Raw genomic sequence first — 27135 nt, 5'->3', positions numbered from 1 at the left:
ACGCCTTGCCCTTAGCTAACTCCTTAATGGTGGAGCTTCTAATTTCCTGTAGTGTGATACCCCCCAACTGTTCAGCCGCCTCTCGTGTGAGTCTTGTGAGTGGCTCCCGGTATTCATGGGTGGCCTCTACGTCATAATGAAGGGGACTTTTATATAGTCTCTGATAATAGTGCAGAAAGTGGGCATTGATCTCCTGTGTTTACAACCTATCCCCTGTGGATGCCTGTACTTCCATAATGATCGACCCCCTCTTAGTCGGTGATGCTAACCATGCAAGCAGTCTTCCTGCTTTATCTCTCGCCATGTGAGCCTGTGATATGTAATTCTTGTAATCGAAGCAGCAGAGGCACTCTACCTTGGCTGCCATTCTCTATTTTAATTCTAATAATCTATGCTGGAGGTCTGGTTTTCAAGGCCTGTGTTTTTCTTCCTCTTGCAGCGCATCTTCTGCTTCTAGTGTTTCCCTGAGCAATGTGGGCTTTACCTCCACTGCTTCCGCTATACATCTCCTCCTCGGCACTCCTTTAAAAGCGTCCTATTCAACTAATGGGTTACTAGCAGTGTTGTTTTCAAGAAACAAATAAGCAATCTGTTGTCTCACCGCTTCTTGGTAGCATGTATCTTCTAAGGTTTCGGGTTTTAATTTCCATGTAGGAATAAGAGGACGGGTGGATCCCCATTTCAGTGACCATAATATGGGGTTGTGGTCTGAAATGGTGCAGGCCAGGTATTCAACATTATGTATGGTTGAAAACATGTCAAGGGTTCAAAGGAAAGAATCTAGATGCACATGCCGATCATGTAAATGGGAAAAGTACGAGTAATCGCGGGTATAACCTATACCAGGCATCTATGGGGCCCCACTGCGTTTGCCAGGCTGTAAACTGCCATGCTACCCTTGCTATCTGGGAATTGTTCAATACGGGGTAGGATCTGTCCGTACTGGGGTCTGCCACAGTTAAAGTCCCCACCCAGCACTGTGGACTGCATAAGGTGCAGGACAATTTGGCAGTGAGTTTCTCGAAGAATTAACCTTTGTCTGTGTTAGGTGTGTAAACGTTGATCAAGACTAAATCCCGGTTCTCTCATTTTCCTTTCACACAGCACCCGTCTGGGTCGACAAAGTACCTCTGGCAAATGCTGACTATGTTGTATAGTAATCCTGCCCCCTCCAGCCCTTCTATATAGCCCTCCCTTGAGCTGGTGTTTCTTGGAGCATTGCCACATGAGCTCCTCGCTTCTGTAAATAGGAGAAAACTTTGGATCGTTTTAACATTGTATGCATACCCCGGACATTCCATTATATAAATTTATATGTCTCTAGTGTAGCCATAGTCACCTCTCAAAGCAAAACTCCTCCGCACACTTCCCCTGAATTCTTGAACCTGGTCATCAGTTCACCCCAAGCCGAGTCGTTTTTCTGCCATATCATGTGCATGTGACTCGTGGGTCTCTGCAGGAAAATGGCTCCTTGTTGCAGTTAGCCCCACTTCTTGCCTGGTATTGATGCTGACTTGACTTGTGTGCTGGGATCCTGCTAACCAGGCCTCAGTACCATTGTTCTTTCACTAAAAATGTATAATTGTTTCCACAATTGGCATACGTCTGGCACACAGATAAGTCCCTTGTAAAAGGTACCAGTTGTACCAAGGGCCCTGTGACCAGGGGAGGTGCCTAAGGGCTGCAGCATGTGTTGTGCCACCCTAAGGGACACACAAGCACACTCCCATTGCAGATTGTGTGTGTTGGTGGAGAGAAAAAGGCAAAGTCGACATGGCATCCCCCTCAGGATGCCATGCACACACAATACTGCCTGTGGCATAGGTAAGTTACCCCTCTAGCAGGCCTTAAAGCCCTAAGGCAGGGTGCACTATACCACAGGTGAGGGCATAGATGCATGAGGAATAAGCCCCTACAGTGTCTAAGTCTATTCTTAGACATTGTAAGTACAGTGTGGCCATATTAAGTATATGGTCTGGGAGTTTGTCAAAAAGAACTCCACAGTTACATTATGGCTACACTGAACACTGGGAAGTTTGGTATCAAACTTCTCAGAATAATAAACCCACACTGATGCCAGTGCTGGATTTATTACAAAATGCACACAGAGGGCATGTTACAGATGCCCCCTGTATTTTACCCCAATCCTTCAGTGCCAGCCTGCCACTGAAACGAGTTTCTGACCCCCTGGGATGAGAGCCTTTGTGCTCTCTAGGGCCAGAAACAAAGGTTGCACTGAGTGGAGGTGTTTCACACCTCCCCAGGCAGGAACTGTAACACCTCAAAGGCTCAGGCTTCATGTTACAATGCCCCAGGGCACTCCAGATAATGGAGATGCCCACCTCCTGGACACAGCTCCCACTTTTGGCAGCAAGTCCAGAGGAGATAATGAGAAAAACAAGGAGTCACCTTGTTTCCAGTCAGGACAGCCTCTAAGGTGTCCTGAGCTGAGGCGACCCCTGCCTTAGGAAATCCTCCATCTTGTTTTGGAGGATTCCCCCCAATGCGATTAGGGATGTGCCTCCCTCCCCACAGGGAGGAGACACAAAGAGGGTGTAGCCCCCCTCAAGAACACTAGCCATTGGCTACTGCCCCCCAGACCTAAACACACCCCTAAATTGAGTATTTAGGGGTGACCCTGAACTCAGGAAATCAGATTCCTGACGACCTACAAAGAAGGACTGCTGACCTGAAAACCCTGCAGAGAAGGAGGAGGACGACAACTGCTTTGGCCCCAGCCCTACCAGCCTGTTTCCGGATTCAAAGAACCTGCAACAGCGGCGCATCCTGCGGGGCCAGCAACATCTGCCAACTCAAATAACCGCCCTGCAACTCCAAAGGATAAAGAAACTCCCATGGACAGCGGCTCTGTCCAAAGCAACAAGAAGAAACCATCTTTAAAGGGACTCTCACCTCACTCCAGAAGCATGAGTCCCCACCACTCTGCACCCGACACCACCGGCCGGTGTCCAGAGAAATCAACACCGCAGAGAGGACCCCCAGGTGACTCCAACAATGTGTTCTCTCTGAGCCGACCTCCCTGCACCCCCTCAATGACGCCTGCAGAGGGAATCCAGATAACCCCCCTGACCGTGACTGCCAGGTAACAAAGAACCCGATGCCTAGAAGAAGCACTACACCTGCAGCCCCCAGGCCCGTGAAGAACCAACCACTGGTGCAGCAGTGACCAGCAGGCGGCCCTCACCCTTGCCCAGTTGGTGGCTGGCCCGAGAAGGCCCCCTGTGCCCTGCCTGCATCGTCAGAATGACCCCCGGGTCCAGCCATTGATTTCAACACAAAACCTGATGCCTTGTTTGCACACTGCACCGGGCTGCCCCTGTGCTGTGAGGGTGTATTTTGTGTGCCTGCTCGGGGACCCCCCCCCCCATGGTCTGCTCCCCGAGGACGCGGGTACTTAACTGCTAGCAGACTGGAACCGCAGCACCCACATTCTCCATAGGCGCCTGTGCTATTTGGGCCCTACATTGATCTCTTCACCTGACCGGCCCTGTGTTGCTGGTGCTGGGTGTTTGGAGTTGACTTAAACCCCCAACGATGGGCTGCCTATGCCCAGGAGACTGAACTTGTAAGTGCTTTATTTACCTGAGAAACTAACCAATACTTAACTCCCCCAGGAACTGTTCATTTTTGCACTGTGTCCACTTTTAAAATAGCTTATTGCCACTTTTGCCAAAACTGTGTACATTACTGTTTTAATTCAAAGTTCCATACTTACCTGTGTCAAGTACCACACAATTTATGTACTTACCTAAATTCTGAATCTAGTGGTTCTAAAATAAATTAAGAAAATAATATTTTTCTACATAAAAACTGTTGGCCTGGAGTTAAGTCTTTGAGTGTGTGTTCTCATTTATTGCCTGTGTATGTACAACAAATGCTTAACACTACCCTCTGATAAGCCTACTGCTCGACCACACTACCACAAAATAGAGCATTAGTATTATCTAATTTTGACCCTATCAGCCTCTAAGGGGAACCCTTGGATTCTGTGCACACTATTTCTCACTTTGAGATAGTAAATACAGAGCCAACTTCCTACGGTCTCCCTATAAATAAACCAACTACTAACTTCCCAACTCCCCATCTCCAGGACAAAAAGCATGCCTCTTATGCAAACTAAAAGTAATCAACTGTGCACACTAAATTGGGTGCTGGCCACTCGATTCGCATCAGTGTGCTGTAACACCGCCTGTCCCCCCACCTCAGTCTTATTCTTTCTGGCATGTCATCAACCCCGATGCCCCTCTTCATAATCATCCCTACTACTCTCTTCCTCCTCCTGGAAGATAACAGAGCAGGAACCCAGCAAGTTCAGTGTTGATAGAATTCTCACAGGTAGCAAGGGTGAGAGAGTCAAATGAAACAGTCCAACGTCCCTTGCGTCCTCTCTGGTCCGATCTCCTCTGATATACGTGTACTGATTGAATATCTGTCAGATCCCGAGTGTTCTTCGCCAAGCACAGGGGTTGGACTGTGGTATCTACCACTCAGGGAGGCTACTGCCTCCATCACTTTATGGCGTTCTTGTTGTACCTCCTTTTTAGGTGGGGCAGATGGTCTGCGTTGAGGCTTATGCCTAGGCCGTCTGTTTTGCCGTTGTGAGTTGGTGCCATTTTCTGTGGCTTTCCTGGTTGACAAATGGGCATCTATCCACTGCCAGACCTTTTCCGAAGAGCTTAAGAATTGCTCCCCCTCTTCTGCTACCACACGTAGTCGGGCCGGGAACATCATTCCGTATTGTATGCCCATTTGTCTTAAATTTTGTTGAGCTTCTCAAAAGGTGGCTCTCCATTTCTGCACCTCTTGGAAGAAAATGCGGACTGTGCTGTTTTCCATTGTACTGTTGCCTTTCTTTCTCGCCTGCCCCAAAATATAGTGTCAGCCCCTATAATTTTGCAGTCTTACAATAACTGGTCTCAATGGAGTCCCCGGCGGGGAATGGTGCACCGGCACTCTGTGCACCATTTCCAAGGCAAAAAAGGGTAAAAGTCTCTTGTCTGCCACGGTCTCCCTAAGCCAGCATGCCAGAAAACCCACCATATAATTTTTGTCTATGCGCTCAGGTAGGCCAATCACTCTGAGGTTATTTCGCCTTGATCTGTTTTCTGTATCTTCCGCCATTAATTTGAGGAAATGAATTTGTCTCTCTAACTTGTGCAGTTTGTCACTCGAATCTTTTATAAAGGTTAAAGCCTCCTTGATTTGTTTCTTTGAAGTAGACACTCATTCTGCCAACCAGCGGTGATCATAACGCAATAGTCAAGTCTGTTGCTAGGGCATTGATTTTTATCCTTCCAGGGCTTCCCAAGAGGCCGTATAGCCTGCAGTATGTCCTGGAGGGAAGGGGTCCTAGAGCCCTCTGCTGTGTGGACGCGCTTAGCCTCTGACTGTGGGGCTGGGGAACCCTCTGTGGCTTCCTCCCTCATCTCCTGGTCCCTCTTACGACCTCTTTTCCCCATGGCCGGTTCTCACCTGGATCGCGTTGGCTGTCCCAGATTGGCCTAGGTCTCCACTGTGGAAGCCCATGCTCCCAGCATTGTCAGTCACTGGTACAGTGCAGCCTATGGTGGTTAGAAGGTAGACAATTCCGGTCCAATGGTGTTGCGCCAGTCCTCTTCATTTTCCACTGAGTCGCGCTTCCCTGGAGGAGTGGGAACATCATACCCGGTACTGGTCATCCACCTCTTTGGCTTCAGCCGGTGTGCAGCTGTGTCCACGCCTCCCTTATGAGCCCACCGGTGGGGGCTCCCTTTCACATCTCTGTTCCTTGCTGTCATGCCCCTGGTCCCCAAAATATTCAGTCACATCTATTGGTCAGGTCCCTCTGGCCCACATCAGGAAGTCCTGGTGTCGCCCAGGCCTCCAGGTCCCTCTGTATTCAAGGCCATTCCAGAGCGCTGTCACGAGGCTCTCACCAAGCGCTGCGCCACCTCAGCCCCAATCCAGGCGTCCAACCGCAGACCTCCTCCTCAACCAGAACACTGCTCATCACCTGCACCCCGCACCACTCCGCAGGCCGATGCCCATCCGCCGCCCTGCCACTGCGGAAGTACTCCGCGCATAAATTGTAGAAGGGCCGTCGCCTCCCTTCCTCGGCCACAATGCCCATATGCTGGTGTGCTGGGGGCTTTGTCTGGCCTCTCCTCACTGCACACCCCTCACTCAGGATCGTCACCTCAGGGGCCGCGCAGTCTTTGAATCACCCTTCAACTGGATGGCCCGCAATGCCAGACAAGGAGTACTGTTGGCGACCTCGATCCTCCGGCAATCAGTGCTATCCTCACATTAGAAGCCACCAGGGCCGCTGTCCGCCGCCTACAATGTCACGGCTGCCATTTTTGCTACTGCTCTGTCTTCTCTGCGTTATCAGCCGCCAGCATCTAATCTGCCTTGATGCCGGTGCCGAACAGCTGAATCCGCGATTGGTGGGGGTGGGTATCTTCATAGAAATCAGCAGCTATTTGGGGTGAGGCACACTGGAAGTCAGGACTATGGTGGAGGAATCGCTGGCAGGAACCTCACAGAGAGGCTCTTTCCTCCATTGGCATCAGGCCACGCCCACTGGCGGGCTTTCATTCTTATAGTATTTATTTAATGCTCTTTTACTTATTGCAACACACATAGCATGTTCAAAACCTCACCACTACTGTTATGCAAGTTGACTGATACAAAGATTTCACATTGCTTGATAGACTTTAGTTTGATAAAATAGATTACAGGTATGTGTCCCTGAAGGAGCCAGTATGTATATTGTTCAGCATCCAGGTGTTCACTGCCTGGGCCTTCTGTCACTGGTAGGACCAGAGATCGAATAGTTGAAAGAACACTAGAAAGCAAAGGAGGAGACTCCTTAAAGCACTTTTATTGCTACAGAAATTGCCTGAAGAAAGTTGGCAGAGAATCACTTACGCTCTCCAGGGCAAGGAATGTAAATATTGGAATACAGGAATGTTAATATTAGAATACAAATAACAGAAATATACTTTTTTTTGGATTGCAATGTTTTCATTGCAATTTTGATGCAAACACAATAGTACATTAGTGAGATTCATATACATTTCCTATATTTGAGCTTCCAACTATGTTCCATGATCATAAAAGGTTTTCAAACATTGGTAAGGGATATGCTGTTAAACACTGTCTAGTGGGAGGAGGCCTGCATGTAATCCATAGTCTCACCATGACACAGATGCCTGTTATTTTCTCGAGTGGACTAAAATATATATCTGCGTTGTATTATTCTCCCTTACCCCTCAGATCTCCGACAGACTTGGGTACTGAGCTCACACCTTCATCCGCGGAGGAAACCAGTGGAACGTTCCTTCTGAAGAAGGAGAGCGAACGCAGAGCCACCCTGCACCAGATCCTGAGTGAGGACATGTACTCCATTGTCACAAGCCTGGTGGAGTCACAGAGTGAGGTGGGTGTTGGGATGCACACGGGAGGCAGGACATTGTGGTGTATCATGCACGTCCTGTGATTGATATTACCCTGACTACTTTCTATTAATTTTAATTTAAGTTATGTTTTCTTTGAGCATGAAGCCTAAGACGTCTCCACCACACTCTTTAGGGTGGTCCTTGAGATGCAGATTCCAACTTCTGAATAGCTATCATTCCCTTTGTGTATTTACTGTTTGATGTGTGAGTAGCTAGAAGTGATGTTCGTGTCTGTTACGCCCAAAGTGGCCTGGTCTGAGCCATTTAACATGGAGATCTTTTTACTTGACTCAATTTAATGAGCATTACGCCTTTGTGATGCCCACTGTGCCTCATTCACAGCGTAGATGCAGCACTGCATTGCCTCACATGAGGCAGGTATAGGTCATTAATGTTACATATTCATAAAAAATTATGCTAAATCCTTGACTCTATAACAAAGAAAATGGAACCCCTTTACAAATAAGGCAGTGCTCTTGGCCTCAGTTCTCATAATTTCTCCCTTATACACAGTTGAAAACATTTGAGCTGTCACTGGATAGAGAGACGTTGACAACGTGTGTTGCAGATAAGTATTCCAGCTATTCCTAAGGCCCTTTTTACTTCAGTTAAATATAAAATGATTCTTCCCACCATACAGAGGCGTGTATGTGCCAGTGGTCACGATTTCTGGAGGCAGCCCAAATAAAAGAAATATTTCTGGAGCACAGTACAAACGAAACAAATGACAGTGGGTGAGGTGTCTGCCACAGATATGTCAGAAGCTCATTGAAGCCCATTGACAGACTCGTCGCCAGTGAGAGGCAGAGCAAATTATTTCTTATTAATGGATCCTTCTAGCTACAGATTCCTCACCTTTTGAATTACCCCAAGCACAACTCATACTAACAGCCCTAAATTGAATCGTAATACCTTGGTATTTAAACTGGCTGACCCTGAGCATTTATCTTCTGGTTCATCTACCTCTTCACAAGCACCTCCTGTTGCAGCAACAGAGCAGGGTCCAATTCTCCACAAACTGCATCTCCAGGTGTGAATTTTGAGCAGCACCAACTGAGTGGGTTTATTCCGCCTGCAGAAGTATTGAATCCTTTTGGTTTCACATCTGCCTAACAAGTCCATTTATTCTGGCCATCGGGTGAAAATTGTGTCCTGAGGCTGAGACCTGTGGGTTAACCTTCTTCATGCTTAGCGGTCTTAAGTTCTGATGTACGTCTTCTAGACAACCTGGCAAGGCTTTGCTGTGGGCACCCTTAAAGGTTATTTGTCCACCCGTCTACTTCCTTCCTTTGTTATTCAAGTCAACTATTTTAATGTGTTCTTAACCCCTTCGCTGCCAGGCCTTTTCCCCCTCCTGTGCCGAGCCTTAGGCCCTCATAACTTTTTGTTCACATAAGCTACCCATGTCAAATTTGTGTCCTTTTTTCCCAACATCCTAGGGATTCTAGAGGTACCCAGACTTTGTGGGTTCCCCAGAAGGAGGCCAAGAAATTAGCCAAAAAAGAGTGAAAATTTCGGTTTTTTTTCTTCAAAAAAATGGGAACAAGGGGCTGCAGAAGAAGGCTTGTGTTTTTTTCCCTGAAAATGGTATCAACAAAGGGTTTGCGCTGCTAAAATCACCAGCTTCCCAGCTTTCAGGAACAGGCAGACTTGAATCAGAAAACCCAATTTTTCAACACAATTTTGCCATTTTCCTGGGACATACCCCATTTTAACGATTTTTTGTGCTTTCAGCCTCCTTCCAGTCAGGGACAGAAATGGGCATGAAACCAATGCTGGATCCCAGAAACCAAAACATTTCTGAAAAGTAGACAAAATTCTGAATTCAGCAAGGGGTAATTTGTGTAGATCCTACAAGGATTTCCTACAGAAAATAACAACTGAAAAAAATAATATTGAAATTGAGGTGAAAAAATCAGCAATTTTTCTCTACGTTTTACTCTGTAACTTTTTCTTGCAATGTCAGATTTTTTAAAGCAATATACCGTTACGTCTGCTGGACTCTTCTGGTTGTGGGGATATATAGGGCTTGTAGGTTAATCAAGAACTGTAGGTACCCAAGAGCCAATAAATGACATGCACCCTGCAGTGGGTTTTCATTTTATACCGGGTATACAGCAATTCATTTGCTGAAATATAAAGAGTAAAAAATAGCTATCAAGAAAACCTTTGTATTTCCAAAATGGGCACAAGATAAGGTGTTGAGGAGCAGTGGTTATTTGCACATCTCTGAATTCCGGGGTGCCCATACTAGCATGTGAATTACAGGGCATTTCTCAAATAGACGTCTTTTTTACACACTCTCTTATATTTGGAAGGAACAAATGTAGAGAAAGACAAGGGGCAATAACACTTGTTTTGCTATTCTATGTTCCCTCCCCCCAAGTCTCCCGATAAAAATGATACCTCACTTGTGTGGGTAGGCCTATTGCCCGCGACAGGAAATGCCCCAAAACACAACAAGGACACATCCCATTTTTTGACAGAAAACAGAGGTGTATTTTTTGCAAAGTGCCTACCTGTAGATTTTGGCCTCTAGCTCAGCCGGCACCTAGGGAAACCTACCAAACCTGTGCATTTTTAAAAATTAAAGACCTAGGCGAATCCAAGATGGGGTGACTTGTGGGGCTCTGACGAGGTTCTGTTACCCAGAATCCTTTGCAAACCTCAAAATTTGGCTAAAAAAACAAATTTTCCTCACATTTCGGTGACAGAAAATTCTGGAATCTGAGAGGAGCCACAAATTTCCTTCCACCCAGCGTTCCCCAAAGTCTCCCGATAAAAATGGTAGCTCACTTGTGTGGGTAGGCCTAGCGTCCACAAAAGGAAATGGCCCAAGACACAACGTGGACACATCACATTTTTTCACAGAAAACAGGTGTTTTTTGCAAATGCCTACCAGTGGATTTTGGCCTCTAGCTCAGCTGGCCCCGGGGGGGGGGGGCAGAAATGGCCTAAATATAATTTGCCCCCTATGGGAGCGACCCTTGCCTAAGGGGTCGCTCCCCACCTCTAAAACAAAAAACTAAACGAAACCAAAAAAAATGTATCCCTGGTGCCTAGAGGTTTCTGCCCCCCTGGGGGCAGATCGGCCTAATAATAGGCTGATCTTCCCCCGGGGGGGGGGAAGAAAAGGCCTTTAAAAAAAATCCCCCCCCCCCCCCCCCCCCCCCCCCCCGGAGCGACCCTTGCCCAAGGGGTCGCTCCCTTATGTCAATTTCATTTTTTTTAAAACATCCCTGGTGTCTAGTGGGCGTTTTGACAGCCGGATTGCTTTCAATCCGGCTGCCAAAACGCAGAGAGAGACTTCAAAGGGAAGGAAATAACTTTCCTTCCCTTTGAAGCCTCTCTCTGCCTCCCCCACGTGATCGGAAGAGAAATGCAAAGCATTTCTCTTCCGATCGCGCGGGAAGCTGAGCTTCCAGCACGATGGGAGGAGGCTCTGTGACAATCAGAGCGTGCTCGCATGCTGACGTCACGGGGGTGGGGGAGTCGGGGGTAGAAGGGGAAGGGCTTCCCCTTCCATCCCTGACTTGGGGGGTTGGGGGGGGAACCCCACAGAGGGAGTGCTAGCGCACCCTCTGGGCTGTGTGCCCAGGACGTAATGGTTACGTCTGCGGCACAGAAGGGGCTAAAAGGGCTCACATGTATGGTTTCTCCTACTCCCTCTATTATGCCTCAGTGGAACCTTCACTTGGTAGTCAGGTTTATGATATGCATATCCTTTAGGCCTGTGGTCAGTTGCTTGTCTGATGGGGGTGCCTCATCAGATGGTTGTGAGTTCGCCCTTTTTCTTGCTGTTGCAACCACTAAAGAGTCAGGTGGGAGTTGGCCCTTTATGTATGTTGGGGTCTTAGGGAATGGCTTATGTTTTTTATCTACCAGTCGTGTGGTAACACATGCTTTTATCGGGTCCTTAAAGATATGTGTTGTATGCCTCAGCATTCCTTTAGGGATGGGCAGGTATTGTGCCGAGCACTGAGTGGATGAAATATCCTAATTTGTCTTGCTCCAGGTTAACTGTAGTGCTTTTACCTGGACATATAACTTTAAAGGGCAAGATACCTTTACCAAGGTGGATAAAGACATTAGAGCAACGCAATCAAGATAGTTCTCTTGGTATTCATAGTGAGACATCTTCAATTGGAAGATCATATTATTGACCAGAACGTCTAATTATTGTAGACTCTTATATTTGATCCCAGAAGAAGCGATTATTCTTGAAACACGTGTTGAAGGTTATCAGTTACTCTGCGTGAAGAATCATGGTTGTCATATATTATTTGTATAAAGAATCATGACAATTTGAAAATTCATCTGTGACAGTGAAAAGACATTTCTCAAATTGAACATTCATCTGTGATAAAATGCAATTTCTATGAATTATTCACGGCACAAGGACTTTCTGTTATCTCTCAGATAATCAGTTATAGCTTGTTGTTTCTTTCTTCAATCTTTCTCACTGGAACATAACTAGTGGTCCAAGAGTTTAGTGACTGGAGAGATTTCTTTTACACATCGAATGTAATTTTATAAACATTCTACATGTGTTGCTTATTGTGACAGCACATGTAAGGGACGGGTTTATAGCTATGGACACAGCAGGAAAACTCATATTTATTGATACTGTAAACATCCTAGAGATATTGGCTTTCCCTTCTCGTGCTGCATAGCAAATCAGGTTGGTGCCATAAATATACACTTCACAAACTATCTGTTAGGAAACAGGGTTGCTGTACAGCAGAGAGGTTAACAATCTGGATGCCCTTAGATTAGGAGGAAAGGTGCAGAATGGATTTTCTGTAAGGCATGTTGCGGGTGCTAGAAATGAAGAAGGAGGTGCAGGGAGGAAGTTAGTGTGGCTGAATGGATGGTATATTGCGGGTTATATATATATTTGAGACGTGTATGGCTGGAGATTCACCTGCTTAGGATATGTCTGCATCTGTTGTTGGGCTCGGAAGTATGCAAGCTGTTTTTCTTCCAAGCAGTCCTTCGAGTCACGGTGACTCCTCTTGCTTGCAATGCGCATGGTCGTTAACTCCATTAACTCCATTGTTTTTTTCCACTGTTGTGTTCGGTCATTTACTCCTCTGCTTCGTCTCAACTTCACTGAAAAACTAACATATAGTTCTTTACTGTCAGTATTGTCATTGATCGTGGTTATTCATAGCTTACAAAGGTCACTCGATGTCTATGCCTTCCAGCAAACGAGGCCCAGAGGGCCTTTGCCCTTCTGGGCAAATCCTCATTTCTCGAGGGTTCAATCATGCTGTGCCCTTCTGGTGATGACACGGTTGCCTTTTCAGTTTTGCCCTCGTTGCCACCCCAAGTTTGCACACATCAACCAACATCTGGTGTGTAAGTTGTGCCTTTCTCTGGATCATCAGGAATCCATCTGTGAGGCATGTAAATCCTTCCTGTCAAAGGCGCTCCATGACTTAAGCACAAGATGCCTCAAGATATGCAGGTGCACCATCCACGACAACCAGACATCTTTGGATCCCAAGAGTACCACCGTGAGGCTCATGCACAAACCTCTGCAGCAGATGAGGGCTCCTTCTCGAATGGCGACAGTATTGGGTTTGAGCTAAGAGTACAAGACCTTCCACTAGGACAAACCATTAGTACTATGCCCCATCACTATCAGCCACAGCCTCAACAGCTCATCCAAAACTGTTGAGACTGGTTCTGACAATCCGAAGCCTTTGCCCTGGCTACCAGTGCCTTCCAGCCATGGTCTGCACCTAGCAGGTGTACCAGATACACCTAGCCCCGGCTCGGCACCGAAAGAACCGCACAAGACCACTGCCCACCAGTCATCTGCATCAAACAGAGACTCTGAATTGAGAGCTTCAGCGCCAACAACTCAGCCAGCCTCTGCACCGAAACCAAGTACATCGGGACAGACACTCTGCAACTAAACTCTCTGTGCTGAAACCTGATTTAAAACCCAAATCTTACACTTTTGCCAAATGAATGTCCAGTTCTGAAAATGTGGAACTTGTACTTGAACTGTTAAAAGATCATCTAGGTTCCAGACAGAAACAGCTGGTGATTCTCCCTGACACCGGTCTTTTTCTGTCTGCGCCTCCTCATATAATGGAGAAACCAGCTGAAAGACAATTAACCTTTGAGGAAGCTCTGGAGAAGAGCCCATGCCCACCAAAGCACAAAAGGAAGGTGTACAAGGCCACCATTCCACCACCCATTAGCCCACCACCACCAGTGGCGCCGAGGGCACACCCTCCACCACCTTCACTTACTGTTTCCACATGCTGTTCCCTACAGGGTTACATTCCTTTTTTATTTTTTATCATGCGGATGATAAGGCCAATATTCTATTCCCACTCAAAATGACTTGTGGGACACTTATGACACAGACCCTGACCTGTATCTGGCAAAACCTTTCCCTCCAGATGATACCACTATATATCATGACATCATAGTTAGGTTAGCTATTTATCATAAGGTCGAACTCCAAACCAAACTGATTTCCTACGTGAGACACTTTCATCCACTCAGTGCTTGGCACAATAACTGCCCATCCCTAAAGGAATGCTGAGGCATACAACAGATATCTTTAAGTACCTGATAAAAGCATGTGGTATCACACCACGGGTAGATAAAAAATATAAGCCATTCCCTACTGACCCAACATACATAAAGGGCTAACTACCACCTGACTCTTTAGTGGTTGCGATAGCAAGAAAAAGGGCGAACTCACAACCATCTGATGAGGCACCCCCACCAGACAGAGGCCAGAAAAATAGACTCACTGAGGAAGTGAGTGCCTGCAAAATTAGCAAACGCCTGGAGCATAGCCAACTCCTTTGGGCTCCTTTCACGTTCCAACAGGGCTTACTGGAATGAAATGGAGGGGCTGCTCAAACATCTCCCGGAAAAATACAAAAAACATGCATTTGCGATTGCCTCAGAAGGCAAACTAATTGCTAACACATCTATACGCTGCACGCTAGATGCAGCTGATACAGCTGCAAGATGCATTAGCACCTGTCCTTCTAAAAACAACATGCCTGGCTTAAGGGTCAGGTTTCAAGCCAGAAGTGCACAAAATATCCACACACTTCTGTTTGATGGGGATCAACTTTTTGATGCCACTGGATTCAAGCTAGCCTGGCTGATGAGGGGTGAAACCCCGAAACCGGTCCCAGGATGCTTGTTTCCAGTCCAGCGAAGACCTGGCCTGGCAGTTCGGGCTGGACTGTTCCCATTGGGAACAGGGTCAAGACTGATTTGCATATGGCTGGGTCCAAACTGGAATGGCATGGGCAGCAAAAAAAACGATGGATTAAACCCAGATCTGTGACTGGGGGTGAGTGTTTGCATTGTCAGCACTCTGTCCATCATCCTTTTGTGTTGCTAATGTTGCCCTAAGTGGGAAGGGTATGCCCAGACGTGGGTCCCGTGCTTCCCATGCCACTGGATTCAAGCTAGCCTGGCTGATGAGGGGTGAAACCCCGAAACCGGTCCCAGGATGCTTGTTTCCAGTCCAGGGAAGACCTGGCCTGGCAGTTCGGGCTGGACTGTTCCCATTGGGGACAGGGTCAAGACTGATTTGCATATGGCTGGGTCCAAACTGGAATGGCATGGGCAGCAAAAAAAACGATGGATTAAACCCAGATCTGTGACTGGGGGTGAGTGTTTGCATTGTCAGCACTCCGTCCATCATCCTATTGTGTTGCTAACTTTTTGGTCCTCAAGTAGACACTTTATTTGAAAATTTTAAAAAGGACACTGAAATGGCCAAAGCTTTGGGGGGGGGGGGGGGTAAGGGGGGGCATTACAAACATCTATAGGAAGAGAACATATTGTGGAGCAGCAAAAGCTACATCAGCAGACACGTCCACCTCATGCCAGCATCCTTAATTGCAAAATACATCGCCAAGGGATATAACAAGGGCTCCTACAGAAGCAACAGTTCAAGAGGCAAAAGTAGAGGCAGTTTCACTAAATCATCTGCCACCATCAAAATACCTTAACTTATCTGCCATTCTCCCCGATCACACTACACCTGTCGGGGGAAGACTCCAACTGTTCTTTTCTGTTAGATGGCATGTGTGGCTCTAGTTACACATGCTGTGCATAAGTCCGCCATCTAGTGTTGAGCTTGGAGTGTTACAAGTTGTTTTTCATCGAAGATGCTTTTCGAGTCACGAGATCAAGTGACCTCCTCCTCTTGGTGATAGTGAGATTGGGCATTGAATCCTTTGTAAGATTGTTTTCTTTACGCTGTCTGGTTCTGACGTGTTTCCTCTCGCTCTGGGACTTTTCAGTTCGGTATACTCTGAACTTTTCTAAACTTTCTATTAAATGTCGTTATAGTTTTCGATCGCGTTTTCTTACTGTCTATAGCAGATCCGATCGTAATTGTCGGATTCAAATTGATGTCCTTAGGGGCGACTGTGCCCTTTAAGGGCCTTCTTCCATACATTATTTGATCGAATAATGTAAGCTCATGGAACGTACTCCGTTTCATTTCTGTCCTCGGTGTCACACAAAATTCCCTTACACTAATCAACATCTGGTGTGCAATCTGTTTGTTTACCGAACACAGAGAAGAGACATGTGATGCTTGCAGATCGTTTGGCTCCAAAAAGACTCTTCTGGACTGGGAGAGCGCGTTGGATGGAGATGGAGTCCAAGTTGGCAGAGCATACGTAAGGAGAAGAAAAGTGTGTAGCAGTTTCCATTAAGGGTTTTGATTCCGATCGAGACTCAGATGAGGACATCATACCGGCGCAGTACGTGAGTACAGTAGGCCCCTCACACCAAACAAAGACAATAAAAAATACTCGATCTTCGGTCCTCCAGTGCCTTCCGCCCAGGGTCGGACCCGAAAAAATATCTTCAGAAGACCAACCCTCGTGCTCTGCACCGAAGCAGAAGACGAAAGTGCAGCTGACACATACCAAACAGGCTGCTGCACCTCTTTCAGTGCAGAGTCGAAAACCGGACTCCTCTGCTCAGGAGCCGAAAAAGAGACTAACCGTTTCGGAGCTGACAATTTCGGTGCTGATCAAGCATTCCACCAAAGTTTCGGAATCAACAGATACTGGTGGTAAACGTTCTTCATTTACTGAGTAGTCTTCGGAAATTCACCCCATTTTAGAGATTATGGATGCCAAACAAAGAAGGATCCATATACACAAGGATTATTATAGGAGACGGGGAATTATAGCATCTCCTCCTCCGGCAACCAAAAGAAAGTTAACTTTTCAAGAGACTTTAGACACTGGGTCTCTACCACCTAAACTCAGTAAACAAAAGGAGAAAAAAAAGACAATGCAACCATAGTCCTCACCCTCCTTATTTTCCTATTTCGCCACCCTCACCCACACATTCGGCACAGATTTCACCACAGGCCTTACCCATATCACCACATGAGTATGATTACGCTGATCCTCAAAATAAGGTAGATCCATGGGATCTATATGATACAGATCCTATTTTAACTAACGATCTGGATTTGTGTCCAGCAAGACCTCCTGATGATACAACTGCCTGTAATCAGGTTACAGCCAGGGCAGCAGCATATCTTAAAGTGCCGTTACATACTGATCCTACTGAGGATGATTTCTTGTTCAACACATTAACATCTACTCTTAAGGAGTATCAGTGTCTCCCTATGATTCCGCCATGATTAGACATGCTGAAGATCTATTTAAAGAACCAGTTAAAGCAAGAATTATAACACCAATGGTAGACAAAAAATATAAACCAGCACCATCTGAACCAGTTTTTATTAGAGGAGAATTACTGTCTGACTCTATAGTAGTTAGTGCAGCAAGGAAAAGGGCTAATAGTCAATCTACAGGAGATGCCCCTCCAGATAAAGAGAGTCATAAGTTTGATTAAATGGGTAAGAGGGCGGCCCCTCAGGCTGCAAATCATTGGAGGATTGCAAACTCTAAGGCACTACTTGCACTCGGACAAGACAGAAGTCATTATCTTCGGCTCCACCCCCTCCTCATGGGATGACTCCTAGTGGCCTGCCACTCTCAGAACCACTCCGACTCCCACCAACCACGCACGCAACCTAGGATTCATCTTGGACCCCTCACTATCCATGACCCAGCAAGTCAACGCCATCTCCTCCTTCAACCCCCGCCGCATGCTCCAAAAGATCTACAAATGAATACCCACCGAAACCAGAAGAACAGTCACCCAAGCCCCCGTAAGCAGCAAACTGGACTACGGCAATGGCCTCTACGCAGGAACCACGGCCAAACTCCAAAAGAGGCTACAACGCATCCAGAACGCCTCTGCACGCCTCATCCTGGACATCCGCTGCCACTGCCCCCTCACATACTGCCTGAAAAACCTGCACTGGCTCCCAGTCAACAAGAGAATCGCCTTCAAACTCCTCACCCACTCTCACAAAGCACTACACAACACCGGACCAGAATACTCAACTAACGACTCTCCTTCTACACCCCGACCCGGCATCTCTGCTCTGCTGACCTCGTCCGCAGAACTACAACAGGCGGTAGATCATTTTCATACCTCGCTCCCCCCACCTTCTCCCCCTCCCCTCCTCAGCGCCTTGATACCCACACATGTGATTAGTGCGCTTTACAAATCCCTGATTGATTGATTGCAGGATATGACAGGATACATTGGGATCAAATGGAAGATTTATTGCAATATCTTCCACCAGAGCACCAAAAAAGGAGAGTAACAAATAGTCACAGAGGGCAGGCTGTTTCTAATAATGCTATTAGATGCACTACAGATGCAGCTGATACAGCTGCAAGAGGCATTAACACCATTATAATCATTAGAAAGAGATGCATGGCTAAGGGCGTCAGGATTTAAACCAGAAATTGAGCATGGACATCTCGTTTCATTACTATATATGTACATATAAACAATTTAACAAAGGACTCCATGCCCATGCACACTATCACCGAGAGGAGTCACTCGATCTTGTGACTCGAAAAGCTTCTTCGATGAAAAACAGTTTATAACACTCTGAGCCCAACAATAGATGGTGGACTTATGTACAGCATGCAAATCTACAGCACTACATGCCACAAACAGATGTCTACTGAGTAAGTAACATTTTCCTTCCCTCACGGAAGAATACCACCTCTGACAAGTGGGTCTTGGATATTATCCAACATGGTTATTGGCTGGAGGTCATCTCAACACCTCACTCTACAAGGTATCATTCTACTACTACAGCAAGGCAACTTTGTGGCCGGACTGGACTGAAAGGAAACATACTTTCATATTCCGATTCACCCAGCACATGGAAAGTTTATCAGATCTGTACTAAATGTAAAACACTTTCAGTTCAAAGTACTTTCATTCTGAGTCACTACAGCCCACAGGGTCTTTACCATATATCTTGCAGTAGTAGAGGCTCATCTACACAGACAAAACATACACAATTTCCCCTATTTGGACAACTAGCTAATCTAATGCACAAATTATCAAAGCTGTTTTCAACACACTCAAGTTACCATCAACTGTCTTCATCAACTATGTTTCACATTCAATTCAGTCAAGTCCCACCGAAAACACCTTCAAATACAACCTTTACCTGGAAGCCATCCTCAACTCTCAAGTGGGGATAGTTTACCCAAATACAGTATAGATTCGGTACTTTCAAACACTGGTACTACAGTTTCAGCCTCATCAGCAGATAACTGTAAGGCATCATGACCTCGCGTATAGCCATAAGGCCCTTATGCCAGACTTGATATGCACATTTTGTAGGGATGCTTAGTGCATCAAGGGACTCAAACAGAAGGTCATCTGGAAGATCTAGTGTTCCGCAGCCATCAAGCTTGCCACTCTCTGCAGTGGTGGAATACCAACAATCTTATAAAAAAGGCATCCTTTCCTAGACCCAGTTCCGCAGAGACCCATAAAAACAGGCTCATCGCTCACAGGCTGGGGGGCACTTTCACAAACAGCATTTACTTCTTAGCAGAGTATATACCAAGAGTGGACAACAACTTTGCACATCTCCTTAGAAGGAGGCAGCAACAAGTCCACAAGTGGGGGCTCAACCTACAAGTCCTCCCCTCATTCTTCCAACAATGGTGGCATCCAGACATAGACCTCTTCTTCACAGCAGAAAATGCAAAATTCCCAAACTTTCCATTCAGATTCCCACACCCACAGTCCAAGGGCAATACACTGTGGATGAACTGGTCAGGGATATTTGCTTACGCTTTTCCATCTCTCCAACTGCTTCAGTTTGTGATTCTCAAACTTCGGCAGATGTCTCTATCCCTCATCCTAGTAGCCTCCACATGGACAAAACAACCATGGTTCACCACACAACTGGAACTCTCAGTAGTCCCACTGACAGAGCCGTCTAACCCAACACCAGGGAGCAGTAAGGCATCCTAACCCAAGAGCTCAACCTACCGATTTGGCTACTTAAGTCTTAGAATTTGGATACTTGAAACTACCTCATCAGTGAATGGATATTCTTAAGTAAGAAGACCCACTACTGGAGCCTGTTATGCGGCAAAGTTTTGTTCCCTATTGTTAATCAAAACATATTGATCCTCTGACAGCACAACCACAAGACATCGTCTGCTATTTACTTTAGTTATATACCTATGGGCTAGCGTTCACTTCCATAAGGTTACACCTAGTGTCAGTAGCAGCATATCTGCAAAATAGAGAACACACCTCTGTATTCAGAATCCCTGTAATCAAAGATTTTCTGGAGTTCCTCAACAGGTCATTCCACCTAGGCCCCCCGCCCCCCCTTGCTTGGAATCACCTCATTGTGTTAACAAGACTAATGGGTCCTCGTTTGAGCCTTTAGACTCAATGCCCTCTCCAGTTTCTATCCTTGAAAGTTACATTTCTCATTGCAATCACTTCAGTCAGATGTGTCAGTGAGCTTTAGGGGTTAACTCTAGAAGGATTTTTTCCCCAACTCCATAGGGACAGGGTTGTACTACTTACCAATCCTTTATTCTTCCAAAAGGTGGTTTTACCGTTTCACTTACATCAGTCTGTTGAGTTACCAGTGTTGTTTCCCAAACCTGATTCCGTGTGGAAAGAGCTTTACACACACTGGATGTAAAAAGAGCACATATATATTGCATTGAAAGAATACAATCATTTAGGAAAACACAATTATTTGTGTTCTCTACACCACACAAATGAAGAGCCATTTCTAAATCAAGTATTTCATGCTGGATTGGAAAATGCATCCAAACTTGTTACGCTTAAGCCAAACAAACTGTACCCATTGCTCCAAAGGCTCACCCCACTCGCAACAAGGAAGCTTCTGTGGCTTTTCTTTAGGGAATATACCCTGTGGCTGACATATGTAAGGAAGCTACATGGACTACACCTCAAACATTACTGTGTAGATGTCATGGCCACACAACAGGCTACGGTGGTCAGGTGATTTTAAGAACTTTATTTCAAACAAATGCAACCCACGCAGTTTAGCCACTGCGTAAGGAGGAAAAATGCTTTACAGTCTATGCTGACAATGTGTATGTACAGCCACACATGCTGTTGAATGGAATATGTTACTCACCCTGTAAGCATCTGTTGGTGGCATGTAGTGCTGTAGGTTAACATTCGTCCACACTCCTCCCTGGATGCCTGTGTGAATTGCAAATACAAATATATACACATTACATTATCTTGCATTGTCATCTCCCTAGAATACATCATCATCCTCACCCGCCAAGTGGAAAAACATCCAGCAGTGTAGTTGAGGGTCATGTCCATTGCAAGCAGGAGTAAGAGTCACCATACCTCGTGATTTGAAAGACTTCTTTGAAGAAAAAACATTTTGCACACTTATGAGTTAAACACTAGATGGCGAATTTATGCTAACCATGTGAATCTACAGCACTGCATGCCACAAACAGATGCTTACTGAGTAAGTAATATTTTCCTTTCCAAAATACATTTTTGTTTGTTTGTAATGTCCTAATATCAGCAGTCTGCTACAGACAACCTACAACTGAGCGAGCCAACAGTTGTGTAATCCAACAGATGCTGAATTGCATGAAGGTGTTTTCCTTTGTTTGACAGAAAGTAACACAAATAAGCATAAAGCTTTGTACTGCAAGTTATCAGTGCTAGCTGTGCTAGTGTCACTCGATCGCCACCACCATGTAGACCATGCTGTACACGATTCTTCTTTAGCAGTATTGTTGCTGCTGGTTTTAGAAATTTGTAATGTCATTACTTTTCCAGACTCTTAACTTCTCACTCCATTTTTGTGCTTTCCCCCTTGCTATCTATCCTACATTCCTCTTAAGTTCCAATCTATCTCTATGGCATCTTCTGGATCTTTTCAAATCTCCCTCTTACTTTCTTCTCTTAGAGTTCAGTTGGGACTCTGCTGTCCAGGGATCATGTTTCCGAACTTGTGCACCTCCTGAACAACTATACTGGGTCTCCCGATCGCACAAAGCTGACGCAGAACCTTCTCCATCTCAGGGCTCGACTTCACGCAGATGGCCTTACCCTCTCTAGCACCCAGGGATTGCTGTTCAGCTTCCAAGAAGTTGTGAGTAGTGAGCAAGCTAAGCGATCTCTTGCGCTACTAATATAACTGATTAACTGCTAATGCTCTGCACATATTCCATGCAATTAATTATTGACTTTGTCTAGATGCTTCAAACATACTTTGTTCCTAGAAAAGCCATATTCACTTTGCTTTTCTTTTTATGTCCTGAAACTTGATAGTTCTTCCCCCACTGGCTGTGGATTGGTCTACTGAATCACTTAATTGTGTGAGTTAACCTTGCACTAACGATCACCATACCTTTGATGTTAATGAAGCTTGCTCTTTTGTTCCCTATGTTGCTAATGTTCTATGTATTTTTGTTGGTGCTAGTGTATCTGTGTGCTCTCCATCTTATGTACTCGCACAACTGCTGACCCTACCACCTGCTCCAGCTGTTGTGTACATGTGTGAGAGATGGAACTTTACATTGCTGTTGACCGTGCTGCATCCATTGTATGAGTTGGCATCTTCTAGTTGCATTTGGCATAAATTCTCTTAATTGTTTATAGGAAACCTATACTTTTATGTTTCTCTTCCTTGTGCAAATAGAGCTTGAATTGCTGCCCATACTATAACATGGACAGTGTACAATGAGCCTACATTTGCTGCTGCTCTAGCTTACCCTACTCACGCCTGTAATACCTTTATTGCTGCTGGCACTGCTTTGTCTACTCAGCGCATAGAATTCTTGCTCAGCTGCTTTTTATGTAATCCTGTAATGCATGTTTTCGTGAATTATTTATTGCTCACTCCTGTGCTATATTGGTTCTGTGAGTTAGGAAGGGGCTGTACTGCTTCTGCCTTCACTATATTTTTTTATTGTGCATTAATGAAGGCTGTGATACTGCTGACCATGTATGGCATTGTCAGAGGATGTTTTATTTTTGTTCCAGGTAATACTGTTGAGTGTTTTGTTTTGTTTTCTCCTCTAGGTAAAACTTGTCTTGAGGAAGCACCACATCAAACCACATTGGGTCTTTGCACTGGACAACCTGATCTGCCAGGCGGTGCAGGCAGCCCTGACCGTCATGGTCACAGGTACTTTTAATTTATTCAAATATTTACAATTTACCAGACAAAAAAGTGAAAAGATTAAGCTACAGAGATAATAAGATTAAGACTTGGTTTTTATAGCTGTTTGGATGGTCAATTTGATATTCTGTATTAAAGCAGCTTTACGTGATGGACATTTCCTTGGCTGAAAAAAGATGCACAAGAGTTGTCCCTCCATGCAACATAATGTACAAGAGGGTTTGCTTACTACACTTTGATCTAGAAGTGTTTACTGAATTAAGTTTTACTAGGGGAATGGTGTGCTGGACATACCATGACTTGGATGGCCATTAACGATTCGTTGTATGCTATTGTGGGATGATTTTTTGTGAGCATCTCAGAGCCCTACCAGCCAGGCAACATAGTCTTTCTTCTTCTGTTTTCCTCAGACATACTTGCAAGTCGTGTTTCCTTAAAGTTAATCTGGCTGGGAACCTCATGTAAAAGGGACCTTTATGGAGTCAAAGTTGAAATTGTTTTTTAAAACAAAAAATACATTACCCAATACATCTTACTTTCTGGTGTAACTAATCTCTCCACCTTCCCTAAGGTTAAACTCTTCTGTTTCCTGCCTTCATCTTCGTTCCTGAAAAACGTCACTTCTTTCTCAAATTTTTGGAAAAATTGGCATTTACATGAAGGTTGACTATTCTTCTGTGCATTTGAGCTTTCATATGAAAACAAGCCTTCCTGAGTCTGAAACTAACTGCAGAAATAGTGTTTTTCTTTTTTTCTGCACATTTCATATTTATAGAGATTACATTGAAAAAATGTTTTGCACACACATTGTTTTTGTAATTTTTAGTGAGTGTTTCGCAGCTTAGTGGTTACATACTGTGTTTATGAATTGTAATAAACTCATAGTGCAGTCGGGGTATGTAGGAGACTGGACTGGCTTGTAGTGAGTACCAAGGGGTACTTACACCTTGCACCAGGCCCAGTTATACCTTATTAGTGTAGAGGGGTGTCTAGCAGCTTAGGCTGATAGAAAAGGTAGCTTAGCAGAGCAGCTTAGGCTGAACTAGGAGACGAGTGAAGCTCCTGCAGTACCACTAGTGTCATATGCACAATATCATAAGAAAACACAATACACAGATATACTAAAAATAAAGGTACTTTATTTTTATGACAATATGCCAAAGTATCTCAGTGAGTACCCTCAGTATGAGGATAGCAAATATACACAAGATATATGTACACAATACCAAAATATGCAGTAATAGCAATAGAAAACAGTGCAAACAATGTATAGTCACAATAGAATGCAATGGGAGCACATAGGGATAGGGGCAACACAAACCATATACTCTAGAAGTGGAATGCGAACCACGAATGGTCCCCAAACCTATGTGAGCTCGTAGAGGGTCGCTGGGACTGTAAGAAAACAGTGAGGGTTAGAAAAATAGCCCACCCCTAGAACCTGAAAAGTGGGTGCAAAGTGCACCTAAGTTCCCCAAAAAGCACAGAAGTCGTGATAGGGGAGTTCTGCCAGAAACAACAACACCAGCAATGCAACAACGATGGATTTCCTGACGAGAGTACCTGTGGAACAAGGGGACCAAGTCCAAGAGTCACGATCAAGTCGGGAGTGGGCAGATGCCCAGGAAATGCCAGCTGTGGGTGCAAAGAAGCTGCCACCGGAGGGTAGAAGCTGAGGATTCTGCAGGAACGACAAGGGCTAGAAACTTCCCCTTTGGAGGATGGATGTCCCACGTCGTGAAGAGTCGTGCAGAAGTGTTTTCGTGCAGAAAGACCGCAAACAAGCCTTGCTAGCTGCAAGGGTCGCGGTTAGGGTTTTTGGATGCTGCTGTGGCCCAGGAGGGACCAGGATGTCGCCAATTGCGTGAGGGGACAGAGGGGGCGCCCAGCAAGAGAAGGAGCCCACTCAGAAGCAAGCAGCACCCGCAGAAGTGCCGGAACAGGCACTAGGAAGTGGAGTGAACCGGAGCTCACCCGAAGTTGCACAAGAGGGTCCCACGAAGCCGGAGGACAACTCAGGAGGTCGTGCAATGCAAGTTAGAGTGCCGGGGACCCAGGCTTGGCTGTGCACAAAGGAAATCCTCGGTGAGTGCACAGGAGCCGGAGTAGCTGCAAAACATGCGGTTCCCAGCAATGCAGTCTAGCGTGGGGAGGCAAGGACTTACCTCCACCAAACTTGGACTGAAGAGTCACTGGACTGTGGGAGTCACTTGGACAGAGTTGCTGAGTTCAAGGGACCTCGCTCGTCGTGCTGAGAGGAGACCCAGAGGACCGGTAATGCAGTTCTTTGGTGCCTGCGGTTGCGGGGGAAGATTCCATCAACCTACGGGAGATTTCTTCGGAGCTTCTAGTCCAGAGAGGAGGCAGACTACCCCCACAGCATGCACCACCAGGAAAACAGTCGAGAAGGCGGCAGGATCAGCGTTACAAGGTCGCAGTAGTCATCGTTGCTACTTTGGTGCATTTTTGCAGGCTTCCAGCACGGTCAGCAGTCGATTCCTTGGCAGAAGGTGAAGAGAGAGATGCAGAGGAACTCTGATGAGCTCTTGCATTCGTTATCTAAGGAATTCCCCAAAGCAGAGACCCTAAATAGCCAGAAAAGGAGGTTTGGCTACTTAGGAGAGAGGATAGGGTAGCAACACCTGAAGGAGCCTATCAGAAGGTGTCTCTGACGTCACCTGCTGGCCCTGGCCACTCAGAGCAGTCCAGTGTGCCAGCAGCACCTCTGTTTCCAAGATGGCAGAGGTCTGGAGCACACTGGAGGAGCTCTGGGCACCTCCCAGGGGAGGTGCAGGTCAGGGGAGTGGTCACTCCCCTTTCCTTTGTCCAGTTTCACGCCAGAGCAGGGCTGAGGGGTCCCTGAACCGGTGTAGACTGGCATATGCAGAAATGGGCACCATCTGTGCCCATGAAAGCATTTCCAGAGGCTGGGGGAGGCTACTCCTCCCCTGCCTTAATACCTTTTTCCAAAGGGAGAGGGTGTAACACCCTCTCTCTGAGGAAGACCTTTGTTCTGCCTTCCTGGGCCAAGCCTGGCTGGACCCCAGGAGGGCAGAAACCTGTCTGACGGGTTGGCCGCAGCAGCAGCTGCAGTGAAACCCCTGAAAAGGCAGTTTGGCAGTACCCGGGTCTGTGCTAGAGACCCGGGGAATCATGGGATTGTCTCCCCAATACCAGGATGGCATTGGTGGTGCAATTCCATGATCTTAGACATGTTACATGGCCATATTCGAAGTTACCATTGTGAAGCTACACATAGGTAGTGACCTATGTGTAGTGCACGCGTGTAATGGTGTCCCCGCACTCACAAAGTCCGGGGAATTTGCCCTGAACAATGTGGGAGCACCTTGGCTAGTGCCAGGGTGCCCACACACTAAGTAACTTAGCACCCAACCTTTACCAGGTAAAGGTTAGACATATAGGTGACTTATAAGTTACTTAAGTGCAGTGGTAAATGGCTGTGAAATAACGTGGACGTTATTTCACTCAGGCTGCAGTGGCAGGCCTGTGTAAGAATTGTCAGAGCTCCCTATGGGTGGCAAAAGAAATGCTGCAGCCCATAGGGATCTCCTGGAACCCCAATACCTTGGGTACCTCAGTACCATATACTAGGGAATTATAAGGGTGTTCCAGTATGCCAATGTAAATTGGTAAAATTGGTCACTAGCCTGTTAGTGACAATTTGGAAAGAAATGAGAGAGCATAACCACTGAGGTTCTGATTAGCAGAGCCTCAGTGAGACAGTTAGTCATAACACAGGTAACACATACAGGGCACACTTATGAGCACTGGGGCCCTGGCTGGCAGGGTCCCAGTGACACATACAACTAAAACAACATATATACAGTGAAATATGGGGGTAACATGCCAGGCAAGATGGTACTTTCCTACACAACCCCCACTCCCCCAAACGAAGGACAATAAGACTAGCCATGACCTGATGAGTCTTCATTGTCTAAGTGGAAATATCTGGAGAGTCCATCTGCATTGGAGTGGGTACTCCCAGGTCTATGTTCCACTGTATAATCCATTCCCTGTAGGGATATGGACAACCTCAACAATTTTGGGTTTTCACCTTTCATTTGTTTTAGCCAAAGTAGAGGTTTGTGGTCT

The 27135-nt window shown here is 46.0% G+C and overlaps 1 protein-coding gene across 4 annotated transcripts in view; it reads left to right on the top strand.

Moving 5' to 3' along the window:
* LOC138285381 (mitogen-activated protein kinase kinase kinase 6-like) overlaps positions 1 to 27135 on the top strand; it is a 376389-nt gene that overhangs the window by 279225 nt on the left and 70029 nt on the right. For all 4 annotated transcript variants that reach the window (XR_011201585.1, XM_069225240.1, XM_069225238.1 and 1 more), the window contains exons 22-24: positions 7279 to 7441; positions 21805 to 21990; positions 22923 to 23028. Coding sequence is in view for 3 of the 4 variants with exons in the window: in XM_069225240.1 (XP_069081341.1) it covers positions 7279 to 7441; positions 21805 to 21990; positions 22923 to 23028 (455 nt within the window). In the remaining variant the exon portion in view is untranslated. The remainder of the gene's footprint in view (positions 1 to 7278; positions 7442 to 21804; positions 21991 to 22922; positions 23029 to 27135) is intronic.

Source organism: Pleurodeles waltl, chromosome 3_1 (assembly GCF_031143425.1).
Source record: "Pleurodeles waltl isolate 20211129_DDA chromosome 3_1, aPleWal1.hap1.20221129, whole genome shotgun sequence".
Taxonomy (NCBI): Eukaryota; Metazoa; Chordata; class Amphibia; order Caudata; family Salamandridae; genus Pleurodeles; species Pleurodeles waltl.
The sequence above is the reverse complement of the archived record's forward strand: the minus strand, read 5'-3'. Positions and strand labels throughout refer to the sequence as shown.